The 22,969-nt window shown below is 38.2% G+C and overlaps 1 protein-coding gene and 1 long non-coding RNA gene across 2 annotated transcripts; one reads left to right on the top strand and one right to left on the bottom strand.

Annotated features, from left to right (window-relative positions):
• Positions 1–16,511: 16,511 nt before the first annotated feature.
• Positions 16,512–18,440, bottom strand: LOC148716661 (uncharacterized). The gene is made up of 4 exons (XR_015995115.1): positions 18,289–18,440; positions 17,583–17,729; positions 17,214–17,402; positions 16,512–16,794 (listed from the first exon to the last, which is right to left on the bottom strand). It is a non-coding gene; the product is annotated as an uncharacterized LOC148716661 (long non-coding RNA).
• Positions 18,441–18,662: 222 nt separating this feature from the next.
• Positions 18,663–22,472, top strand: LOC111345028 (uncharacterized). The gene has a single exon (XM_022952277.2). It carries the CDS (start codon positions 18,663–18,665, stop codon positions 22,470–22,472), a length of 3,810 nt encoding a protein of 1,269 aa, XP_022808012.2.
• The last annotated feature ends 497 nt before the right edge of the window (positions 22,473–22,969 follow it).

Here is a 22,969-nt window from a genome sequence, read left to right as displayed (position 1 = left end):
CTACCTAACAACACAGTTAACAATGCTAAGATGAAGTTATATATGAGTTTTCAGTCAAATTAATACCTCAATCTACTCTAATTGAACACATGACTGTATTCTGTCGGAGATTTCGTGAAACTAATCAGAAAGAGTTGACACTGCCCTGGAAGAAAATACAAAGATTAAAATGGTAAAACTGGAAACGCCTCCCCTGAACAAATACGTGCAAATGATATTGTGAAAACTAAAACAAGATTAGAAATTATGCCAAATGACAAGAAAATCAAACTTGTCTTTCTTAAAACCATTGCTGGAAATCATTTTTATTGAAAGATGATAATCGTCTCAGGTAGTCGCGTTAGGTCGCACTGAAAGGTACAAAAAAATAGATAATTTCTTATCGACGGTCTCTCCTTTTCTAATGGTGGGCGTTTGCTCGTCGTTGTAAAACAGCCAGAATGATACGAGGATAGTTCTTTGGATGGGAAAACGAAACAGCTTTGCTCAGCTGGCCGTACAAATATCTTTAACAAAGTTCGACAAGTATCACAAGATAGAGTCACTAAATAATTGACTCGATCTCTCTTCTCTCTGGTATCAGTTAGCTCTTGTTTGGATGAATAATTGGTCTCCAAATATTTCTTAATCATTTTGTTTCGCATATACATGGCATAATTTTCGGATAACAAGATATTATCTGCTAAACGCGACGATAGAAAACTTTTAATAGGTACTCCCCAAGGCGCTTTTCAGCATCTATTTACAAAAATTCATCAGGTTGATAATATCAAAAACTAATGACTATTTACACTAATATAACTAATTATATCAAAAATAATAACTGTTTGCAAGAAGGTGTGTCTTGAGTTTCTCCTTAAATGCCTTTAGGGAAGCACACTGTCTTAATTCAGGGGATCGATTGTTCCAGAGCCTCGCCCCTCTAAAGGCAAAGGACCGCTGACCAGACGCTGACTTAAAGAATGGAATCTGTATAACTTCACAATTTTTTGTCCTACGATTATGAATGTCCGATCTCTTAACAAAACTTACTACTCAAGTAACTAGGGGCAAGATGGTTCAAGCATTTATAAGTCATGACAGAGGCTCTGAAAAATAAAAGCTGATCTACAGAGAGCCTGTTTAGTTCGCGTAATAGATCTGGAGGGGTCACATGTTCGAACTTTCTAGTCTTAGTAACAATTTTACAAGCAAAGTTTTGCACTAGCTGTAACTTCTTAATGTTGGTCGCAGAATTATTGGACCACACTGTCGAACAGTACAGCATTTTACTAAAGACCAACGATGATATTAATTGTTCGAGCGTTCTCCCATCAAAACTATTTTTTACCCGATTGACCTGGCATAGCTTTGCCATACAGGAGGAAACAACGTTAGAAATGTTCATATGTGAGATGAGAGTCCAGGGTCACACCTAAATCCTTCGCTGACGCGACTGACTCTAAAGACTTGCCCAGAAAAGACACCACAGGAGAAGAGGGAAACCTCTTCCTCAACTGCCTAGTTCCGATAAGCATAAACTTGGTCTTGTCTGGGTTTATCAACAGCTGATTTTCACAGAGCCAAGCTGCGACGCGCAGTAGATCTTGTTCTAGGTTTGTCATCGCTGTGTCTTCGTCAGATAAAGAGAAGGACAGGAAGACTTTGGAATCGTCAACATATTATTCAAGACCCCACACTTGAGGCGCGCAAGGCAGACCGTTTAGATAAATGCAATATAGCAATTGTGAGAGATTTGCTCCTTGGGGACTCCGTGGGTGATAGGCAGGGGATCTGACTGGATGGAATTGATCCGAAGTGACTGTGATCGGCCTGTTAGATAGCTCTTAAACCAGTTCACTACATGAGGAGAAGCTTCAACGGACAAGAGCTTAGCAAGCAGCTTATTATGATTCAAGCTGCTGAAAGCCTTCGAAAGGTCTAAGAAGGTCAAAGCGGTTACGTTCGTCTTGTCCATTGCTTCCAGGAGGTGGTCTGCCATTAAGAGGTTTAAAGTCTCGGTCGAATGAAGTTTCGCATTTACAATCTGGTGGGAAGAGAGTTTGCCGTTCTTAAAAAGATATGCCCTGAACTGATTGAGAACAATCCATCTTAGACGCAATCTTACAAGCAACAGCAAGTAGCGACAGGGGCCAATTATTTGAGGCCACTTCATGGTCCCCTTCCTTAAGTAAAGGAATCGCTTCCACGAAAATCCACGCATCGGGATACTTAGCAGACTCAAGAGAAGAGTTTATAGTATCCGTAAGGGGACCCAGGATGACAGGAAGGCAATCCCTGTAAACTCTGGTATGTTTTTTGTCAGGGCCTGGAGACTTGTATCGCGGCAAAGATGAAATAATGTCGCACATCTTCACACGACACACGCTTGAAGTAAAAAACATCTCCAGCAGGTGGTGATGGTAACTGCTGCTCTGGCCAAGAGATGTTATTAATTTCTGCAAGATTACTAGCAGCGAGAGCTGCAGTGTTACCAGCTGACGTAAAATAAAAACACATAAACTCGTCTGCGACTGTCTTCAGGTCTTTGATATAAACTCGTTGAGACTCTTTGTTCTTTGATGGAATAACGCGATTGATTACTCTCCAGAGTGAACTAGGATATTGCTCTTGGTTTGTTGAACTTCAAGAAAAGTGTAAATCCGCTCTGTTTTTCTCAGTATTTCTTTGATGGTATCCCTGGATTCTTTATGTTTACTCCAATCCGAGGGGTCACGAGACAAAAAAATTGCGGTGAAATAGGTCTCTTGTTTTCATGAGTTTTATAATGCCTCTTGTTACAAATGGACAAGGGCGATGGCGAATCTTGGTTGTTGTGACGGGAGCATGCAAGTCCAACGTACTTTCAACAACATCATTAAGAGTGTTAAGTTTGGTATCCACATCACCGCAGCTAAAAATGTACAAGAGCTGGTCTGATTGGTTAGCAAGATCAGCAGTAAGTGCGCCCGGCTCATGGTTCTTATAACTACGTGCTGTTATGTAGTGAGCGAAGGCTTGGGTGCTTTCGCCTTAAGCTATACAAAAACTGGCAGGTGATCACTGATGGAGAAGTTGATCACGCCGCTACCACGTACCGACTGAGGGCAGGACACCAAAATAACATCGGGCAGGAACTTAGTTGTAGCTGTAATCCTTGTTGGATGCTTAATGAGTTGTTGAAGATTAATTTCAGACGAGAAATTGTTTAGCGCTCTGCTCTCCACGCAGACTTCCCTTAGATCACAGTTTAAATCCCCTTGGATCACGAGGCGTTTGTTAAGCGATTGGAATAGAGGGCCTTTTTTCGTGCCCAAATTGATTCAGATAATAATAATAATAATAATAATAATAATAATAATAATAATAATAATATACGTTAATTGAAGCTTCCCCTTAGGGGCTTTTCACCCACAATGTAGACTAACTAAGAGCTTAAAAATCCCCACTGGCAGGAGGCATGCCAGTGGGCTATTTTCAGAGCACAGCCGAGGAGTTGAACTAGGGGCAACCGAGAATAAATCCAGTGAGTGGCAGGGTGGAGGACTTGAACCCGGGACACCGGATTACAAGTCCAGCACCCTAACCACTCGGCCACGCCGCCTCCTACAAATAGGTATATTATAGAGCATATTATAGATATATTATATAGCACTAAAGAGGATAAATTTGTTCATAACTGCGCCTCGAGCAATTCATACCCTTTTCTCAACAGCTGAAAAAAGTGTCTCATTTGACTTCAGTTTTTCGGTGGAGGAAAGGCAAGATTTACAAACGCCATTGCAGTAAGCAAACAAGCAGCTCTCACGGCCGTTCAAAAACTTATCTTTGATTTTACTCACAATTAAGATTGAAAACTGAGCAGACGTAACTCCTCGTAGATTAATCGTTGTCCGAAAGATCGACGAAGAATAAAAACTCATCATGATAGTCATTTGACTCGAGTTTACTTGCCAAACCAATGTTGTTGTTTTTTCAAAAGTTTACGCGGGCCTCTTTGTTTTTCTTACGCGCTTTCTAATTGACAGGTGTCAGATCGTGACAGATATTTATAAAAAGAAATGCTTCAAAGTTTGCTTGGAAGTCTTTCAAATCACCCTTATCAATACTTGAATAAAAATGTTACGGTAAAGCTTCTCTAAAGTGCTACTGAGACGAACATTGATATTCTTCAAAACAAATTTTTTATGCCGACAATTTAAGTTTAAATACTAAACAAAACGAAAAAATATAATTCAGACCTATCGCAGCAAGGAAATTCCGAAAAAATTTTTATTAAAACTCATTAAATTTCGTCCGCCATTGCTCAAACTACAACTACTGAGCCAACGATTCTCAGCGCCTTTACGCATTGTGACAACATAGTTTTCCTTTCATCGAAGCATTCTCGAAGTAAATAGTAAATTCAGTAGCGATCTTGCTCGAAAATCGTCGCTGTTCTCTATTTTAAACGACAGTAATGGTTCTGTTTCTTCCGATGAGGGGTCTATGAATGGTTGTTGTAGTGTTGAGGAGAAATATTGGATATATCGCGCTCCGTGCGACGAAGAAGTAGAGCCACGTGCAACCGAGGAAGAGGCCGTCGCTTTTGAGGAAAACATTTAAACGTGGCTAGTGAAGAAATGAGGGAGCTAGAGCGTTAAAAGCGCCTTACTGGTGACGCAGAAGTTCATAATACAAATTTTAGCACATATGTTCTTAGTTAAGCTTTTGTAGCAGGATGAAAATATCTCTTAACAGGCTATATTTATTGTTATAAGGTGCCTTCCAGAAGTACTCTTCCAGCCAGTTTACCCTTGTTCTTATTTCGCTAGAAGTTCAAATCTTTTCTCTTTGTCATGTAATGTCTTGACGCCGTCATGCAGCGATTTTTCTAGCGAAACTGTGGTATACCATGGTTTCGAAGAAAATCAATACCCTGTTTATTTCTATGAATTGCGTTTTACTTACTTCACATTACTATGGACTCGTGTTTGCATTGTGCAGCTTTTCATCTTAGGAAAAAATCAGAATGCTGATAAACTTTTACAAAGGACTTCTTTTTGTTATTCTCAAGTATTCTGTCCACACTATTACTGTGACACCCAGAAACTGAACTCCAGAAATACATGTACTTATGTAATGTCCTTTCAATTCAAGACAACTAAACAGTAGCAGTAGGGAGTTTGCACACTTCTGAATTATTTTGTGTTGAACTATACACAACTGTCCAGTGAGAATCAAATAAAAGTGTTTATAGCTTTCTTAGTTTAACAGTAACAAGTAATTAAACAATGTGGTCCTGTAGTTTGCATGGCTTGCTGCAAATCTATAGTTCACCACCTTCTCCAACCTTAGATTTGCCAGGTGGTCTGCCTTCTACAAATTATTTGTATTGAATGTGCTCCCAAAAATTTAGATGAGAGGAAATAAATCTTAATAAAGGTTAAATTAATTTTACTATCACGTAATCATGTTTCTAAACATTTGGTGAAGCAGGATAATTCTAATATTACTGCAGTAAATGGTTTAAACCCGGGGGTAACATGTGAAGATGTAGTCTGATCGTCCGGGTGAGTGTAATCCTGAGAAGGACTGTTGTCGGTGGTCGTGACTGACGTTTCGACAACCTGTGCGGAAGTCATCATCGGAGTCAAGTGATGACTTCCGCACAGGTTGTCGAAACGTCAGTCACTACCACCGACAACAGTCCTTCTCAGGACTACACTCACCCGGACGATCAGACTACACCTTCACATCTAAAATTACTATTGAGTGATTAATTTGTTTATTTATTTGAACACTTGTTTATCCACTGCATCGTGGGGTTGCCAGTAATGAATGGATGTAGTGAGAAAAACTTCAGAAGGAATACTGTCAAGGTCACCATTATGAACAAATCACCGTCTTCTTTTGCTTCTTGTTTTACAACAGAGTCCTTCGAATCCAGGATGACAAGCAGAAACATAACTGTTCACTTAGTGAGTAAAAGTACCACTGTTTACACAGGGATTATTGGAAAACTCATTGATATCATTAAAGCTTTTGTATAGCTTGCTCTTCTGACCCCTTGTCAAGCATCAAGTGTAAACCCCTTAGTGTAATAGTTTTTAGGCTCATTGGCCCCTTTATTTCAATATCTTCTGTTGATATGGTTATCAATTACAGAATGTATCAAAATGATGAATTGAGAAAACAAAAAAGGGAGTCTGATCACACATGTTGCACTTTTATTTTTACAGGGAAACACTTGTGTAGGTTGGTATGCATCTGCTTGATCTATGCATTATGCAAAACTTCATTATAATTTAATGCTACCCTGGCCTGTTAAAGTACATCCTTGTACTTTGGGTAGGCTACCCAATGATGTGGCTGGCCTTGATTTTCCACCTTTGTTTCCCTTCAAGCTGCCAGTGGTAGGATTGATAGCCCATATTTAGCACGACAATTGAGAATAAGTAATTTACTACCAAATTGTCTCTTGAACCAGGAATTAGAAAACAGAATAAATAAATAAATGTACATTTTCTAACTTTTCCTTTTTGATATTATTAGTGTGGCTATGCTATGCATATCATGGAGGAACAAATTTGACCTGCCTCCAAAAATATAATTACTCCCGATAATCTTTTAGTTAATGAAAGTATTCTGTTTTTAAGAAAATAATACCTGGTGCTTTGCTGTTCATATACAGTGAAGTTAACTACCTGTTCTTTGCTTTATATGAAATTTCATAAACATGCAAAGTATAGGTACGAGCTGGTCTACATCTTTGGGGCAAATTGATTATCCACAGAATGGTAGCCCGCTAGAAAGCTTGTCTTCTCAACTGCGGAGGCCTTTTCCATGGCTTTTGTCAGGCCTGGTTAAGTTAGGAATGTAGGCAATTTTTCATACTCCTACAGCAATATATAGCTATTGATATTCAAGGATTGAAAGAAATTTTTAAAAGGAAAGGTAAGACTTTATTCCAGCACAACAATTTCTTTTGCGTAAAAATCTGACAAGGCGGATTATGAGTCAGAGAATAACTAAATAGATAACAAAGAAAATCAAAACAAATTTAACTCACGGAAATTTCAATCGTTGCATGTTCTCGAGGTCTAGAATACGTGAGGCGAGAACGAACGAAACGATCACGATCCAACAACACTCGCCCTTTGGCGACTTCTTGGAGACATGGCCAGCTGAAAAGTGTTTTCCATATTCTAGGAATGGCACCCGGGACAATTATCCTTTTTCATGCCTAATATCTACGTCGATGCCCCAATTTGGCTGGAGGTTTGAGCAATGTAGGCGTACGAATGCCATCCATTAGCTTTCGTAACTATTTCTTTTGGCCTGAGTAGCGATATTTCAGCATTCATATTAAAGAATAATTGCTCAATCCTGCATAATACAACCCTAGGGTGCCATTTCCGGGCTCAAAACGACGATCAGACTCTCCTAGAACTATTCAAGTACAACAGTCTCAGTCCATTTCTTGGTTAAGAGCATGCGCAAAAGCTGAAGGGATAATATGACGTCACGGACTGACGCGCGGTCATTTGCATTTTGAGTAACGGTGGACGTTGAATCGAGGAAAACAAGTCTAAATAAAACAGACTTCCACTTCGAACATCCATTCCAAATTTCGCGAGAGTGGTAAGTATCCAATAAGGATTCTAAAATGTGAAAAATCTGGCAAACGCTAGAGTTGGTCTAAGTAGCACTTTAATCAGCATGACCTTTGTTTTCTTTTCATCAATTCGCTCGAAAATTGTTCTGTTTATGGAGGATCTTCCCGTAAATTATTTGGGTTCTTTTTAAAAGCATTTCGTGAATTCTTAAAAAAGGTAAAAGTGTTATTCACCACCTTACATCGATCTGTATTGAGAGTCTCCAAATAAGTATCGACAGTAAACGAATATGCCTTAACGGGGTTTTGTTATGGGAATCTTGGTTTTATCAGCTGAGTTGATAACGTAACTTAGTCACCGTAAAGAGTTTCAAAGCTGATGTTTTTAGCGCTAGCCCTTCGTCAGACCGAAGTCATGGGAAACTTACCCAAAGAAATACGAAAGGAACTTCTTAGACGATCTTACAAATACAATAGAGATATTTTACCTGAGCTCAAGTGAGCTCAATTTACTTCAGCTGAAATTTGTCTTTGAATTGTGAGTGGGTTTTACTAAGTATCAATGATAGCCAAGTTATGGGTACTTCATCAAACGAAGCATGCGATGCTTTTGTTCAGTTTTCCTCCAACTTCCTGCGTGTCTCTCGATTTCTTTCTTATGCAATATTTAATACATTACGGTTTTCCTCCAACTTCCTGTGTGTCTCTCGATTTGTTTCTTATGCAATATTTAACACATTTGATAACCTCAAAAACTCTTTTCTCAGGTTAATTTGTTTTCATATCTTTTATGTTTAATTAATGAAGTCCGACACTAACCTTTACACAACTGCATAATATCTTAATTATTCTCTTAGGTTTTTAGCCTAAACCCGATAATGAAACTCAAAAAGGTTGATAAACATGTTTTCATATCTTTCATGTTTATTTAATGAAGTGTGGCACTAAACTTTACGCAAGTACAGGATATCTTAATCATTCTCGCATATTTTTTCGCCTAAACCCGATATTGAAACTCAAAAAGGTTGTTAAACTTTACAAACAGTTTTTCGTTTTGTTGTTCTTCCAAATCGCTGCACCTGAGCTGGCTTAGAGGTGTATTCTGTCGCCTTTTGTAATGATAGCATAACAGCTGTTAAGTTAATGTTAAGCACAAATTGCTGGACTAGTATTTTTGCTAGACTGTCGTTTGAAGAATTTGTTTGCTTTGCACACTTGTATCAATCCTGTATTAGAACAAAAAAGTTTTACTTTTTTATCGGTTCTTTACAATAAAAACACTAATTTTCAGATTCACACCTACATTGCGCCGCTGCTATGACCGTAAATATGCAACTTTTGATCGCAGCTCTGTGCATCTGACTCATTTTGCCCCAAAATTATTTTTATTCAAAATAGCTAAGAAAAGTTAAAGGAGAATAGAAGTATTAAAATATGATATGGTTTTCGCACAGCCGGACGACTTTATTCACACTTCAGAAAATTCCACCCAACAGTGCACAATAAGCGGTTGAAATAGCATACCAAATCTACCTCGCCAACTGTAATTTTTAACGCATGAATCGAGTACTTCAGAACATGATTAATCGTACGATAAACCATTTCCTAGAAGAGAAATATTTTCATTGTCGTCTAAAAAATACAACCGGCGAAAGTTGACTTTCGCTGTAAGCTACTTATAATTAGTTTTGTTTCTCACTCAGTTTATGGTGAAGGAAGAAAACATCCTTAAAAGTTAGGATGGCTTCAACATTTTTTGTTAATTCAAAATATATCTTCATATTCATTTATTAAACTGTTCCTGTCGGTATTACTTAAATTGCCGTCCTTTTTATTGTTAATTGGTCAATCTTTCTTCTGTGATATTTTGCTCTGACGGTTATTTTGTCGTAAAATTATTTTTGAACGAACCGGAGGAACTTTCTTTTCCGATATATGTTTCATTACTTTTGCACTAACAATACCTCTCACCTTGGGTTTTTCAATTTTCTTAGAGTTCGATATACGTTTTGGTAAGTGAGGGAAGACTGAAAATAGAGGTTAATAGAAAACAAAGCATGTATACTGCCATAACGAGGATTTTCTATGGAAGAGTTTGCCTACATAAGTAGAAAAAATTAAAATTTTCTGGATGATCTAGATATATCTCACCTTACCTCAACTCAGCTCAGTTTATCTCGGCCACAAGATTATAATCTCTTTCCTCAACTGAAGAATGTCTTTAAATTTTAACAGGGTTGTACTAAATGTCGACAGGTGCTGCTACTAAATACCACTGATAACTAGAACTGGAACGATTGTAAAGATCGTTGTATTTATAATCATTGAATTTCAAGATATGTTTTAATCATCATCGACAAATGTCTTGGACCCCCATAGTCCGCCAAGCGATCTGATATATCCAAAGGTCAAATTTAAATAATGGCTGACTGGAAATACTGGATTTACTCTGAAGAGAATAGCTAGATCATCGAGGCTTATTGTAAAGGTAAATGGTTTCATAGGATCGTTTGAACCACTAACGCAGGATTAGAAATTCTACCAAATGACAAGAAAATCCTACTTGTCTTTCTTATAGCCATTGCCGCAAAATTAATATCATTGAAAGGTAATTGCACTGGTTCCCGCTGAAAGGTGCAAAAAATATGTCTGTTATTTTTATCGTTGGTTTCCTCTTTTGCAATGGTTGACCCTTGCTCGTCGTAATTTAAAACAGCCAGAAGAAGTGTTAGGGTCAGATCTTGGTTTTAATCTTTTTTTTCTCATAGAAACTTAAAGTCAGTCGATAATAGTTGCTTTTTAAATTAGAAAACGAAGTATTTTATATGCCATAAGAAGGTTTTGGTATAGAAAGCTTACCCAAAGGCATAAGAGAATGAAACATTTCTGCTAAATACCAATCATTAATGATGTATGTATTTATGTATGTATGTATTCATCAAACGAAGGATGCGATGTTTTTTGTTTAATTTTCGGAAATGATTTCAAATCTCTTTTAGCAAGAGTTATGTATCAAAGAAACTGAAGTGAGAATATAACCTTTATCCCCCATCTTGAAAGATACTTGTCTCGAAAGACAAGTATCAGAAGATAAAGTCAGTAAATAATTACCTCTCTCTTCTCTGGAGTATCAATGAGCTCTTGTTTGAATGTAGAATTGGTCTCGAAACATTTCTTAATCGTTTTTTTTTTTTTTTGTCTTCTATCTCATTTATGGCATAGTTTTCGGATGACAAGTTATTATCTGGTAAACCCGGGAATTTGAACAAAACGCGGTTTTTTTCCTGCCCAAATTGTGTCAGTTACATATGTTACAAAGCACTCAAGAAGATAAAGTGTTCTGAGCTACGCCTCAAGCAACTCTCACGTTTTTCTCGTCTTTTCCCAATTAAAGGAAAGAAAGTTCTCATATGATCTTATAAATGCAATAGATATATCTTACCTTTACCTTACCTCAGCTCAGAAATATGCCTTTAAAATTAGGGTGAGTTGTACTAAAATTAACGATACAAGAGTTATGAGTACTTCATGCGATGCTTTTTCTTTATTTTTGATAGTATTCTCTAGCTTCCTGCGTGCCACTATTTGTTTCTCGTGCAATATTCAATACACGTAATAGATAGCCCCAAGAGCTTTTCTGCTAGGTCAAAATGTTTTAACATCTTTAAATGTTTGTTTGTAAATTAAAGTCTGCCACTAACCTTTATTATTCCCGCATGTTTATTAGCCAAACGCTACACTGTAAGCTCAAAAAGGTTAAAACAACTTTACAATAGCTATCCTTTTTCTTTTTCCTCTTACAAATCGCTGCGCCTAAGCTGGCTTAGACGAGTGTTCTGCCGCACGATGTAATAACTGTAGCCCCTATAATTATCCGTTAATAAGACTTGTCGCACTTCCCAATAAGAAAGCTGTCGCAATTTGTGATAGCAGACCATCGCACTTTGTAATAAAGTAAGCTGTTAGGCCTGGTGATAACAGATTATTGTACTTTATAATAAAGTAAGCTGTCAGAGGACGAGTAGACTTCATGAACTAGTCTCTCTAAAGGCGGTCCAGGGTATTTTCGTTTTTAAAGCAGTTTTTAATGATAAAATAACGAGAGAAAGTGCACGAAACTATTTGACACTTGTCAACACTTGTCTTAATCTCAAACGCGTTTCGTCTGACAATAGAAGAGTTCATGAATTAGAGATATTTTACAAGTTGAGTAATTAAGCATACTCACCCTGTTTCCTCGGCGCCGCCCGGGCGCCTATTTACAACTTAAGGTAAAGGGGGGGGGGGGTGGGGGGGGGTGGAGTGGGAAGCTTTTTAAGTTTTTCTTTGAACGGACTGTAACTTTATTTTGGCAATATAGAGAAACAAACTAAAGCATTAACCACGTTCATGTAGTTCAATACTTATTTTTTGTTTATATAGTATATTTTTCAAAACTTTATCTGTCGAGTGTTTTTAACACGAGCCACGAGCTCGGAAGGTTGGGCAACCACTTTCCTACATTGTGGACTTTAGATCATGAGTTATAATTAAACCGACTCGAGCACTTAAAGGAAAGCTTTCTCTTCATCACAAATATGTAATTGTACTACGAGCAGTCCCTCCATCTCAGCGAAATCCGCCGCACAAGTCGAAAAACTCCGTGAATAAAGAATCGACGTTAGCGCGCGCACCGGAAGCTACACTTTTGAATCCCGCGGAGTGGGAGCCCAGTGAGTCGGGCACTCGAAAAGTACGCCCGACTCATCGAGCTCCCGCGGCGCGCTAAAATAAATTTTTTATAGGGAATTTTTCGACCCGCGCGACTGATTTCGCCGAAAACGGGGGACTGTTCGTAGTCTAAAGTATATAATACAATTTACACATCATGTGTAGCACACTTTGCGCTATTTACAAGTGCCTTTTTTCCAGACTGGTGCATCATGGGTTATGCTTTTGATTTTAAATAAGTTTAACCGATTGTCATTTGATAGTTCTTGATGAATTAGTAACAGGAGACTGTGTCGCACGATTCTGTCTGTGATTAACATCTCTTACTCGCACCTCCCGATTGTCAGGTTCTGTTGTTCACTCGTATTCTTGGTTTTGCGTGACGTCATCAAAATGAAAGAATCAAGAATTGTAAAACCTTATGAGATTTAAGTTTATTTAACAAACATAACATTTGAAGACTGATCGTTTTACAATAGTTCAGTTCGATCGGGTTTTTCTTCTTGTGATAAAGCAAGATTGACCTTCTACGCTTTTGCATGACATGACATCAAAATGCTTTCAATTGGGTTAAACAAAAGTGACTTATCTGCTGAGATTTCACAATCTGAACAGTCCTTGGATGAGAATGAGTAATCATATAGATTTTGTATGGGCCCTCGGAATACGACGACGGGCTTTTTAAAGCGCAACTCGATGACATATGTTCTTGTTCGCTTCCGGCCGCCATGTTGGTGTCCCTTTGAGGGACACCAATATGGCGTCTGCATATAAAGCTTTGTAGATTTGAGTAACACATTTCTTCCAACATCTCCCGCATGGAATATCGCAAAGACGTAAATCCTTGCGAGACTGTTTGTATATTTGTCTTATTTTATCTCTTAGACTCTTGACTTTATTTGTTTAATGGTTTTGATGATGGTGTCACAGTGAAAACCGGCAATAGTTCAGTACAGACCAAATCAAACTCCACTTAGCTCTATACTCTTGTAAAAATTTATACTTTTTTTCTTTTATACTCTTTTTTTTTGTAATTTGAAGTGTTATTCTATTTTGAACTTGTAATTAGTTGATTAAATCAGGCCCACAAGTTTATTAGTCTGTGGCTATTACGTGCTACCCTGTATAAATATTTATTATTATTATTATTATTATTGATAGTTTTTGAACAATGCATCATTACACTAGGAAAACACATTTGGACAGAGCCTGATTTAGTCAAGGGCCTCGTCGTTGAAGATTTTTCCTGGCGTCGATTGAGGACTTTTTTAGGAAGGATCCCAGATTTGGGGTGTCATGATGAAAAATAGACTTGATTCACGGAAATGAGGAGATTGGGGAGGTTGTTTGTTTTTAGTTTCCTTCTTTTGCCTTCCGTGTTGTCTTTGTTTTGTTTCAGATCGATACTTTTCTTCCTATTTTTTAGATCGAGCTTGAGTTCGAAGCCCACAATAAATAATTATTTATCTACATGAGTTTATTGAAATTACACCTTTTCATAAAAGTAAAACTGCACTGGATTATAAAAGCCAAGTAAGGAAGTGTACCGTACTACAGCTAGGGAAAACTAATTGACCGAAAAATATCACTCTTACCTCCCTGATCTTAAGCGATATTTTAACAATGTCAACGACTCATCTTCTTCTCCTAAATTATCTTTTTATTGGAATTATTGAAAACAAACTCCTTTTTTTCTAAAATTCAGTTGTTTTTCAGAAACACTAGTACTGCCCTGAGATAATATTTTAGTAAGTTAAAAAAATTCGGGAGAAAAGTACATAAAGAAGGCAGTGGGGTGAAAAACGATTCTAAGTAAACAATCTGACGAAATGATTCACCTTTACAATAAGCCTGGATGACCTTGCTATTCTCTTCGGAGTAGATCCAGTATTTCCCGTCAGCCATCTCGTCGCCTTCACTCGGTCTGATCCCACCGCAGGTATCCGCTGGAAGTTCTTTGATAGATCAGAAAACTATTTTATACAATTAGTTTACACTATCGCGCAATTTGGGAATTTGAGAAGTCAAGATGCAATTTCAGCAACCGGAAGGGAATAACACTTTCCCTGCCTGTGTAAAAGAGGTGGAAATGAAAACTGTGCTAATATTAATTCTATTCGATCTAGGTTGAGAAATAGGATGAAGGCAACAGCAATGACACAGAGACACAAGTCAACGTTTCGTTGTTATCGTTAGACTGTTGTCAAGGCAACATTGATGATGCGATTCCGAAACGTCACCTCTACATCTGACTTTGTATTTGAAAACATTTATAAACTACGAATCAATCACGGAAATCAAATCATTCAAAGCTCGAAAATTTGTCTGGAAATGGTGCATGCCTCCGAAATTTAAGATTTCTGTAATCTTGCAGAGGAAAAGAACGGTCTGCCCAGAATCGCAAATACAAAGAGCTAGTTGCTGCTTCCAGAACGTTTCATGTAAAATCTCTTCTCATCTGGAATAAAATCTTCCGGTCTTGCTTGCTTTGTACGATTCTTCAGTTTGCAGATGTTTTGACCAACGACGACTTTGTAATTCTGACACGTGACTTCTTCTTCTAGACTGATAAGTATAGAGCGTAAATCATATGTTAAGTACTTAGGGGTACTAATGGATAGTAATCTCTGTCGGAAATATCATATCAACCACATCGCGTCAAAGATCAGTAGTCATATAGGTACAATATCTAGATTAAGGCATTTCACTCCCTTCGGGACTTTGCTTAATATTATATACATCTCTTATTCTTCCATATATCTCCTATGGCCTTACTGCCTGGGGACAGGCAGCCAAAACGCACCTAGACAAGATACTAATAATAATAATAATAATAATAATACTAATAATAATAATAATAACGAATATTTATACAGGACAGCCCTTCAGTGCAGGAGCACTGTTATCAATGAGGTCCTGTCTAAATAACATAATATAAGGATAAAAACTAGAATAAGATAAGAATGACTACGAACCTAATTAAATGCCCCATGCAAAAAATTGATCTAAAGACTCCCTAAATTATACCCTACTGCTAATTTGCTTGATTTTTAAAGGTAAAAAATTAAAAGCTAAAGCTTCTAAAAAATAAAAACTTTTCCGAGCAAAGTCAAGTCTCACTTTCGGCAGAGCAACGGTGGTCCCTCTGTTCCTCGTATTAAAATCGTGGGTTAACAATTTAAACTATTCTTTGAATAGACTACAAACATTGCTTTTTAGGCAATCAAAAACAAATAAACAAGCCTTTTTCTTTAAAAAATTTTCAATTGAGGGTAGACGGAGTTCACAGTTTAGACATTTTGAGTTTTGCAGAATAATCCTGTGACTACGTTGTTCCAGGTTTCTTATTTGGCACCTTCGTGTCTCTGACCAACCAAGCGTAATTTGACCGCAATAAGTGAATATGGGCATTATTATTGCTCTGTAGATTCGTTCAGCGCTTAAGGTGTCAGTGTCAGAAAGGATTCGTCGTAACAAATTCACTCTTCCTGCAGATTTCTTGTATGTTTTGTAAAAGTGCTTGTCAAGATTTAATGTAGGGTCCAGATAGACACCGAGGTACTTGTAATTTGTAGTCGTGTCGATGCGAGATCCATTTACTGAGAGGCTTAGTTCTTGCCATCAAAACCACTTAATCTTTTTGCTGTTCCGAATAGCATTACTTCAGTTTTTCCTTTTTTGAGATTAATGATAAGTTCGTTATCTCGAAACCAGGAGGCAAGGCTATTGATGTCTTCGCTGAGATTGTGTTGAATAATATCCAAGTCTTTCGAGGATGTGAAAATTACTGAGTCATCTGCGTAGGTGATAATCTTAGAATAACGGAGCGGCTTGTGGACATCGTTAAAATGAATCAAAAACAATAATGGCCCGAGAATACTTCCTTGGGAAACACCTTTGAAAACAGGATTAGCTTCTGACAATACTCCCCTAAATTGAGTGATCTGGTTTCGGAGGAATAAATAGTCCGTAAACCAGTTCAATGTATAATTATACAATAGAATTAGGCAGACGTATCGGACTGCCTCCACCAGAGGTTACATCACTGCAGAGCAAAGGCAAAATTAAGCAACAAAGTAAAAATTCTGTACAGCAACGGCTCTTTTAGGAGCCACCACATTTTACAAAAGTCATGACCTCCGTGCATTCAAGTTGTTGATCTTTTATTTTCCAATGCTACATACCACATGCAAGATCCCTGTCACAGTACATGTATCTGTTGTAACAAGTGTAAATATAGTACAATTTATTTTTTAGTCTCAACATTTGGCCATGATAAACACAAACAACATTTATTTACTAAAGTTTCTTTTGATATCCAATCACAATGTCTGTATGTTCATCGACTGGCATATGTGTTTTAGGTGGTACTAGCACCAGAACAGCTTCCTCTTGCAAGGTTTTTCATTGGCAGCTTGCACTTTCTGCATGTAGGTGTTTTTCTTTTCTTCTTGCTGGCTGTTGGTTAGCATGGGTGCTTGATGCCTGAAGTTCACTCAGAATTTCAGCTGCAAGTAGAATAAGTTTATTTAATGTAGAAAAAAAAAAAACAAATTTCTTGTTGATACAATGTTCTTTTGGTAGATGGTGCAATATTAACGCCTTCCAGATTCAGGGTTGTATTTAAGAGGCAGGAGCCTGGGATTCCTCCAGGCTTCTACAGTATGAAGTTGGCCTCTGGCTACTTGTATAGGAAAAAAGAAAATTAACAGAACCAAAGGAAACCCCAAGCTGTCTGATTCTCCCCATAATTGTTGTATTTATCCTGCAGCTTGAAATTTTAGTGACAGCCCCGTTGAATTACATACCAGAGCTTGCCAATCCTAACTTAGGCAAACATCCAGAAACAAAATATTGACCATAGTTTGATGGGTAGGGCTTGAATGATACAATGTATGATTATGTACTCAATTTCACAAAATCTCACCTGAAGGGTATAGAGCTGTTTCTGTCTGCTTTCTCTTGTTGTAATTCTCCATAGCCTCTGCTCTACATCCCCTGTCAGTAAACTTCGAGTTCAAAGGTGCGGGAATACCTGCCTTATACTAAGAAATAATTGTATCCCTTTCCACAAGAGACGTGCAAAACACCAGTTCCCTAACCTCGTCCACATATTCTGGGAAAAACAAGGGGAAAACAAAGGATTAACATTCATGTTCATGACCTAAAAAGCATGAGATTCATAGTTTTGGCAGTGTGAGAGGTAGAAAATACTTGTGAAAGCTAGTGTATTCTTTGTATCAGTATGCTCTGGCATTAACTGCAAACTGTGGTTGCTGCATATTATTACACTTACTGTAAGTGGGAGATACTCTTATTTCTCGCACAACTTCTCCAAACTTGTACTTCGGGTAGGTTACTAACAAGTACTCCTTTCCATCCTTTGTCCTTCGGGGGCTCCCTCAGCAAGTTCTCATTAAAATGTAGGTTAGCTAAGATGTACCTAGCACGTAAAACACACCAAGCTACATTATGGACTATAACAGAAATTTTAATGCAAGATTAAATCAAAGCAGTCAGATTTAATTTTGGCTCTGAACACAAATTTTGAAAGAATTTGAAAGGAGGGTAAGGATTTCCATAAAGGAATGTTACCATAATTTAGGAGATGACATGCATCTCCAGCTTTTGGTGATACAATTTTCTTTTCTGATATAATATGATCCCACCTGCAGTATGAGCCAAGCCATGAGAAACATATCATCTTAGGATGAAACTGATTCAAGGTTGAATGGAACCCTTCTAGGGAGCTGTTTTTGTCCTCGCTGGACAACTTTTTGATGTCATTAAGTAGCCATTAAATCGCACGTAAACAAACAATATGAGCATCCAACACCGAAAACCCTTGTTGGTAACTTGGATTAAAATACGAAGTGAATCGTAATTATTATCTCCAGGATTTTTCGTTATGTTTCTTCTTAACTGGCAACGAAACTGTCCGCGAAGACGACGTTAACTTATGAAAATTATTAGAACAAAGAAAGCATGCATTCCACACTTACCGCTTGCGATCTTCTCCTCTCACGAGCGCTTTGTTCGATCACTGGTGCTTGGATAGCGCATTGGATAGTTAGAACTGATCCCGTTTTTAAAACTCGTTTTTCTTTGGGCTTCGTGCTTGAACTTTCTTCAGAGCTCATGCTGTTTTCATTGCTAGTTTATAGTAGTTGATATGTGGCCGGTTTTGGCTCATTTTGTTAAATTACTGATAAATTACGGTAATTTAGTACAAAAACGTCTGGCTCATTTTGTTAAATAAATTTTTGAATTTTTGTTAAATATGCGTTCTGGATCATTTTTTGTTAAATAAATTTTTATTATAATTTATTTAAAGAAATAAAAAAAATATTTAAATAAAATCTTTACTATGATAAAAATGAATTCACAAACAGTGCTTCAGTTGAAAGCACTCGCAAAACACCTAGGGTTGAGAGGTTATTCACGTTTGAGAAAAGCAGAGCTCATTGAGTTCATCGAGCGGTCGAGACCAAGAGGGATTGTTAATTTTGTTGAGGAGAGTTTTGTGGAGAGAGCAGGAGGGTCTCTGCTCGATGATCCGATTCCTAAACATGAGATTCCAAAAGGGCAGAAAATCTTGAAACCGTCAAAACCAGCAAAGCTGGTGAAAAAGATTGAGAAGGCTGTTGATTGGGGAAAGAGGGAGGTAGAGGATTGGGGGCATTGGTTGAAGGAGATGGATGCGCCGAGAGTTGTGGTTGATGACAAGTTGAAAGATTTCAAAGCGTATATCACTAAACTCTATGAAAAAAGAGACCAACACCGTTTCACACTTGTTGAGAGCAAGTCTTCATTGAAACAGTTCACGAGGCAGTACACGATTGATGGGGTGGGGGGTTATGGAGCATTGGACTTTCTTCAGACTGTAAAACCGATCGTTATCAACTTTCTATTAACGCAAAAGAGTATCAAGATGGAACTCATCCTCGGATGTAACATGTCAAAGACTAACATTGCGACGGGTGAGACTGTGCTCAAAACTTTTCCTTTTGCATCTTTCATGGAGATTGTCTTTCAAGAGACTGATCGAGAAGGGCTTTATCAGAGGTGTGTTGACAAAATGATGGAGAGCTTGGCTAGTTTTCAAAGAAATGGAAGCGGTTGGGTTTTGCATTCGATTGCGGGGTTGGATTTGTATATGGTGAAATACACTCCTTTGAAAGGCTCCTCATTCATTGAGCTATCACCACATCTCGCAAAAAAGAAGGCCATCATAAACATGAAGAATGAGGATGACGAATGTTTCAAATGGTGTGTCACGAGAGCTTTGAATCCTGTGGAAAAGAACCAAGAGCGTGTCACAAAGATTTTGAGAGAGCAGGCAAAGATATTGAGATGGGATGGGATAAAGTTTCCGATGGAGGTAAAGAGCATTCACCGTTTTGAAACATTGAATCCAAGTCTTGCTGTCAACGTCTACATGTATGAAGGAGGACTCAAACCCTTGAGAGTGAGCAATGTCGAGAGCAACAAGCCTCGCATCCATCTTCTTTTCATCTCTGATGGTGATAAGCAGCATTACTGTCTCATCAAATCTTTGAGTCGGCTCGTATCGAGTTATTTGTCGAAGAAAGAACACAAGAAGTTTATCTGTGAGAGATGTCTCAATCATTTCGGAACTCAGAAACTACTTGATACACATATTGAACTTTGTGGAGAACATGAGGCTGTGAGAGAGAGGATGCCACCTTCTGAAACTTTTCTCTCTTTCAAAAACCATCACAAGAAGATGGACATGCCGTTCGTCATCTATGCTGACTTTGAATCGATCATCAAACCTTTGCACACCGTTCAACCAAATCCTAAAAAGTGTTACACCGAGAAGAAGCAGAAACATATCCCGGTGAGTTTTTGCTACTTTGTTAAATGCTCTTTCGATGACAAACATTCGAAACTGGTTGAATACACAGCAAAGTCTGAGGATGAAGATGTTGCACAGATATTTGTTGACATGCTTGAAGAGGAGGTTAAGGCAATATACAAAAACCATCCCACAAAAGAGATGATCTTCGAAGACAGTGATGCTGAAATCTTTGAAAAAGCAACGTGTTGTTGGTTATGTGGAGAGGATTTCAAGAAGGAAGACATGAAGGTTCGTGATCATTGTCATTACACTGGTAAATTTCGAGGAGCTGCGCATAACAGTTGCAACCTGAGATTCCGACGACCAAAATTCACTCCTGTAGTCTTTCACAACTTAGCAAACTATGACGCACATCTCTTCGTTAGAAATCTCGGCGTTTCAGAAGGTGACATTAATTGCATTCCCAACAACGAAGAAAAATACATCAGCTTCACAAAAAGCATTGAAGTTAACAAGTTTTTCGATTTCGAGAAAGAAAAAGACATTGTTGTCAAGAGAGAGTTGAGGTTCATTGACAGCTTCAAATTCATGGCTTCTAGTCTTGCCAAGCTTGTCAACAACCTCACCAAAAAGGGTGACTCTTTTGAAAATGTAGGAAGATACTTTGATGGAGAGAAGATTGAACTGTTGAAGAGAAAGGGTGTCTATCCTTATGAATGGTTGGATTCTATCAACAGACTAGATGAAACTGAACTTCCACCGATCGAAGCTTTCTTCTCTGTTCTCAGTGGTAGTGGGATCTCTGAAAAAGATTATGATCATGCACAAGAAGTATGGAAAACCTTCGGAATGAAGACGATGCGAGACTATCACAATCTTTACAATCGAAGTGATGTTCTATTTTTGTGTGATGTTTTTGAGAACTTTCGGAAGGTTTGTAAGGAGAACTACGACCTCGACCCCTGTTGGTACTACACCGCACCTGGGTTGGCTTGGGATGCATGTCTCAAAATGACACAGATCAATCTTGAGCTGTTGAGCGATCCAAACATGTTGCATATGTTTGAGAAAGGTATTCGTGGAGGTATCTCAATGATTACAACAAGACATTCTCAAGCCAACAACAGATACATGGGGGAGAGGTTTGACACCACCAAACCTTCAAAGTTTATCACGTATCTTGACGCAAACAACCTCTACGGTTGGGCGATGAGTAAGAGTCTGCCAACGCATGGTTTCAAATGGGTGGATGAAAAAGACTTTGGGGGGTGGAAGAATTTTCCCTGCATTCTTGAGGTTGACTTGCTTCCCGTTGAGAAAGATTTACACGATCACTTTAATGACTATCCCCTCGCTCCTGAGAATCTGTTGGTTGGGAAAGTTCATAAGCTGGTCTGCACCTTGAATGGTAAAAAGAAGTACATCATTCACCATGAGGCTTTGAAGCTTTACATGAGTCTTGGTGTTAAAATTGGAAAGATTCACCGTATCATCAGGTTTGAAGAGAGCTCTTGGATGAAGAAGTATATCGATCTCAACACATCTTTGCGAGCTAAGGCCGACAACGATTTTGAGAAGGACTTTTTCAAACTCATGAACAACTCTGTCTACGGCAAGACGATGGAAAACATTCGGAACCGGGTTGATGTCAGACTTGTCAACTCAGAAGAGAAGGCAGAGAAGTTGGCAAAGAGGCCCAACTTCAAATATTGCACCATATTCTCCGAAAATCTCTGTGCGATTGAGATGAGAAGGACGCAAATTCTCTTCAACAAACCCGTCTATCTCGGAATGTGTATCCTCGATATCAGCAAGACTCTGATGTATGACTTTCATTACCACTACATCAAATCCAAGTACGGAGACAGAGCAAAGCTTCTTTTCACCGACACAGACAGTCTCTGCTATGAGATTCAGACTGAAGATTTTTACAAAGACATAATTGATGATGTGGACTGTTTGTTTGACACAAGCAACACTTCAAAGGAGCATTCTTCCGGGTTGCCAACCGGTGTGAACAAGAAAGTTATTGGAAAGTTCAAGGATGAGGCGGGTGGAAAAATCATTGAAGAGTTTGTCGGTTTGAGGGCAAAGCTTTACAGCTACAAGATGTTTGATGGAGGAGATGAGAAGAAGAAGTGTAAGGGAGTGAAGACAGGAGTGGTAGAGAGTACCATCAGCTTCGATGACTATAAGAGGTGTCTGTTTGATGGTGGAAAACAGCATCGGAAAATGAACACGCTTCGGAGTCGAAAGCATGAGATGTTTATGGAAGAGATCAATAAAGTCGCCTTGTCTGCTGATGATGACAAGCGAATCATTCTACCAGACAGAGTGAACACACATGCAATTGGACATGAATGAAAAAAAATTGATATGAGTTATCAGTAATTTATAATCCATCAGGATTGTAGATTACTCCATAGATTGATTTCTATTCAAATCTAATTATGTATTTCACACAACCAATATCTATTGTTTTCTTCATCTCTTCTTTTTTTCCAAGAATTTTCATACCAAATTTTCCAGGGTTTATGTCAAAGTGTTCTGCAGCAGCATACATTGAGGGAAAAACAAGTTCTTCTCCTTGAGAGGTAGTGAGAGACGAGTCTAGCCCTTCCTCAGACTCTCTAACAAGCTTTAGTATTACTTTTCTCTTCACAGCTCTTTCTTTTTTATTGGGAGGGTTTTTGATGTGATCAACCAATTCTTTTTTCTTTAGTCTATGACGACCTACCAAGCCGATCTCTTTCGCTCTTTCCAACAGTGCAGGTCTTGGAAGTGAATCAAGATCGTCTATCTTAGGTATTGGAACTGAATCTATCTTTGGCGGGTTTTTGATCAACTCTATTAGTTGTGCT

The sequence above is a fragment of the Stylophora pistillata genome, chromosome 14 (genome assembly GCF_964205215.1).
Source record: "Stylophora pistillata chromosome 14, jaStyPist1.2, whole genome shotgun sequence".
Classification (NCBI taxonomy): Eukaryota; Metazoa; Cnidaria; class Anthozoa; order Scleractinia; family Pocilloporidae; genus Stylophora; species Stylophora pistillata.
This window is presented reverse-complemented; position numbering and strand designations above follow the sequence as displayed.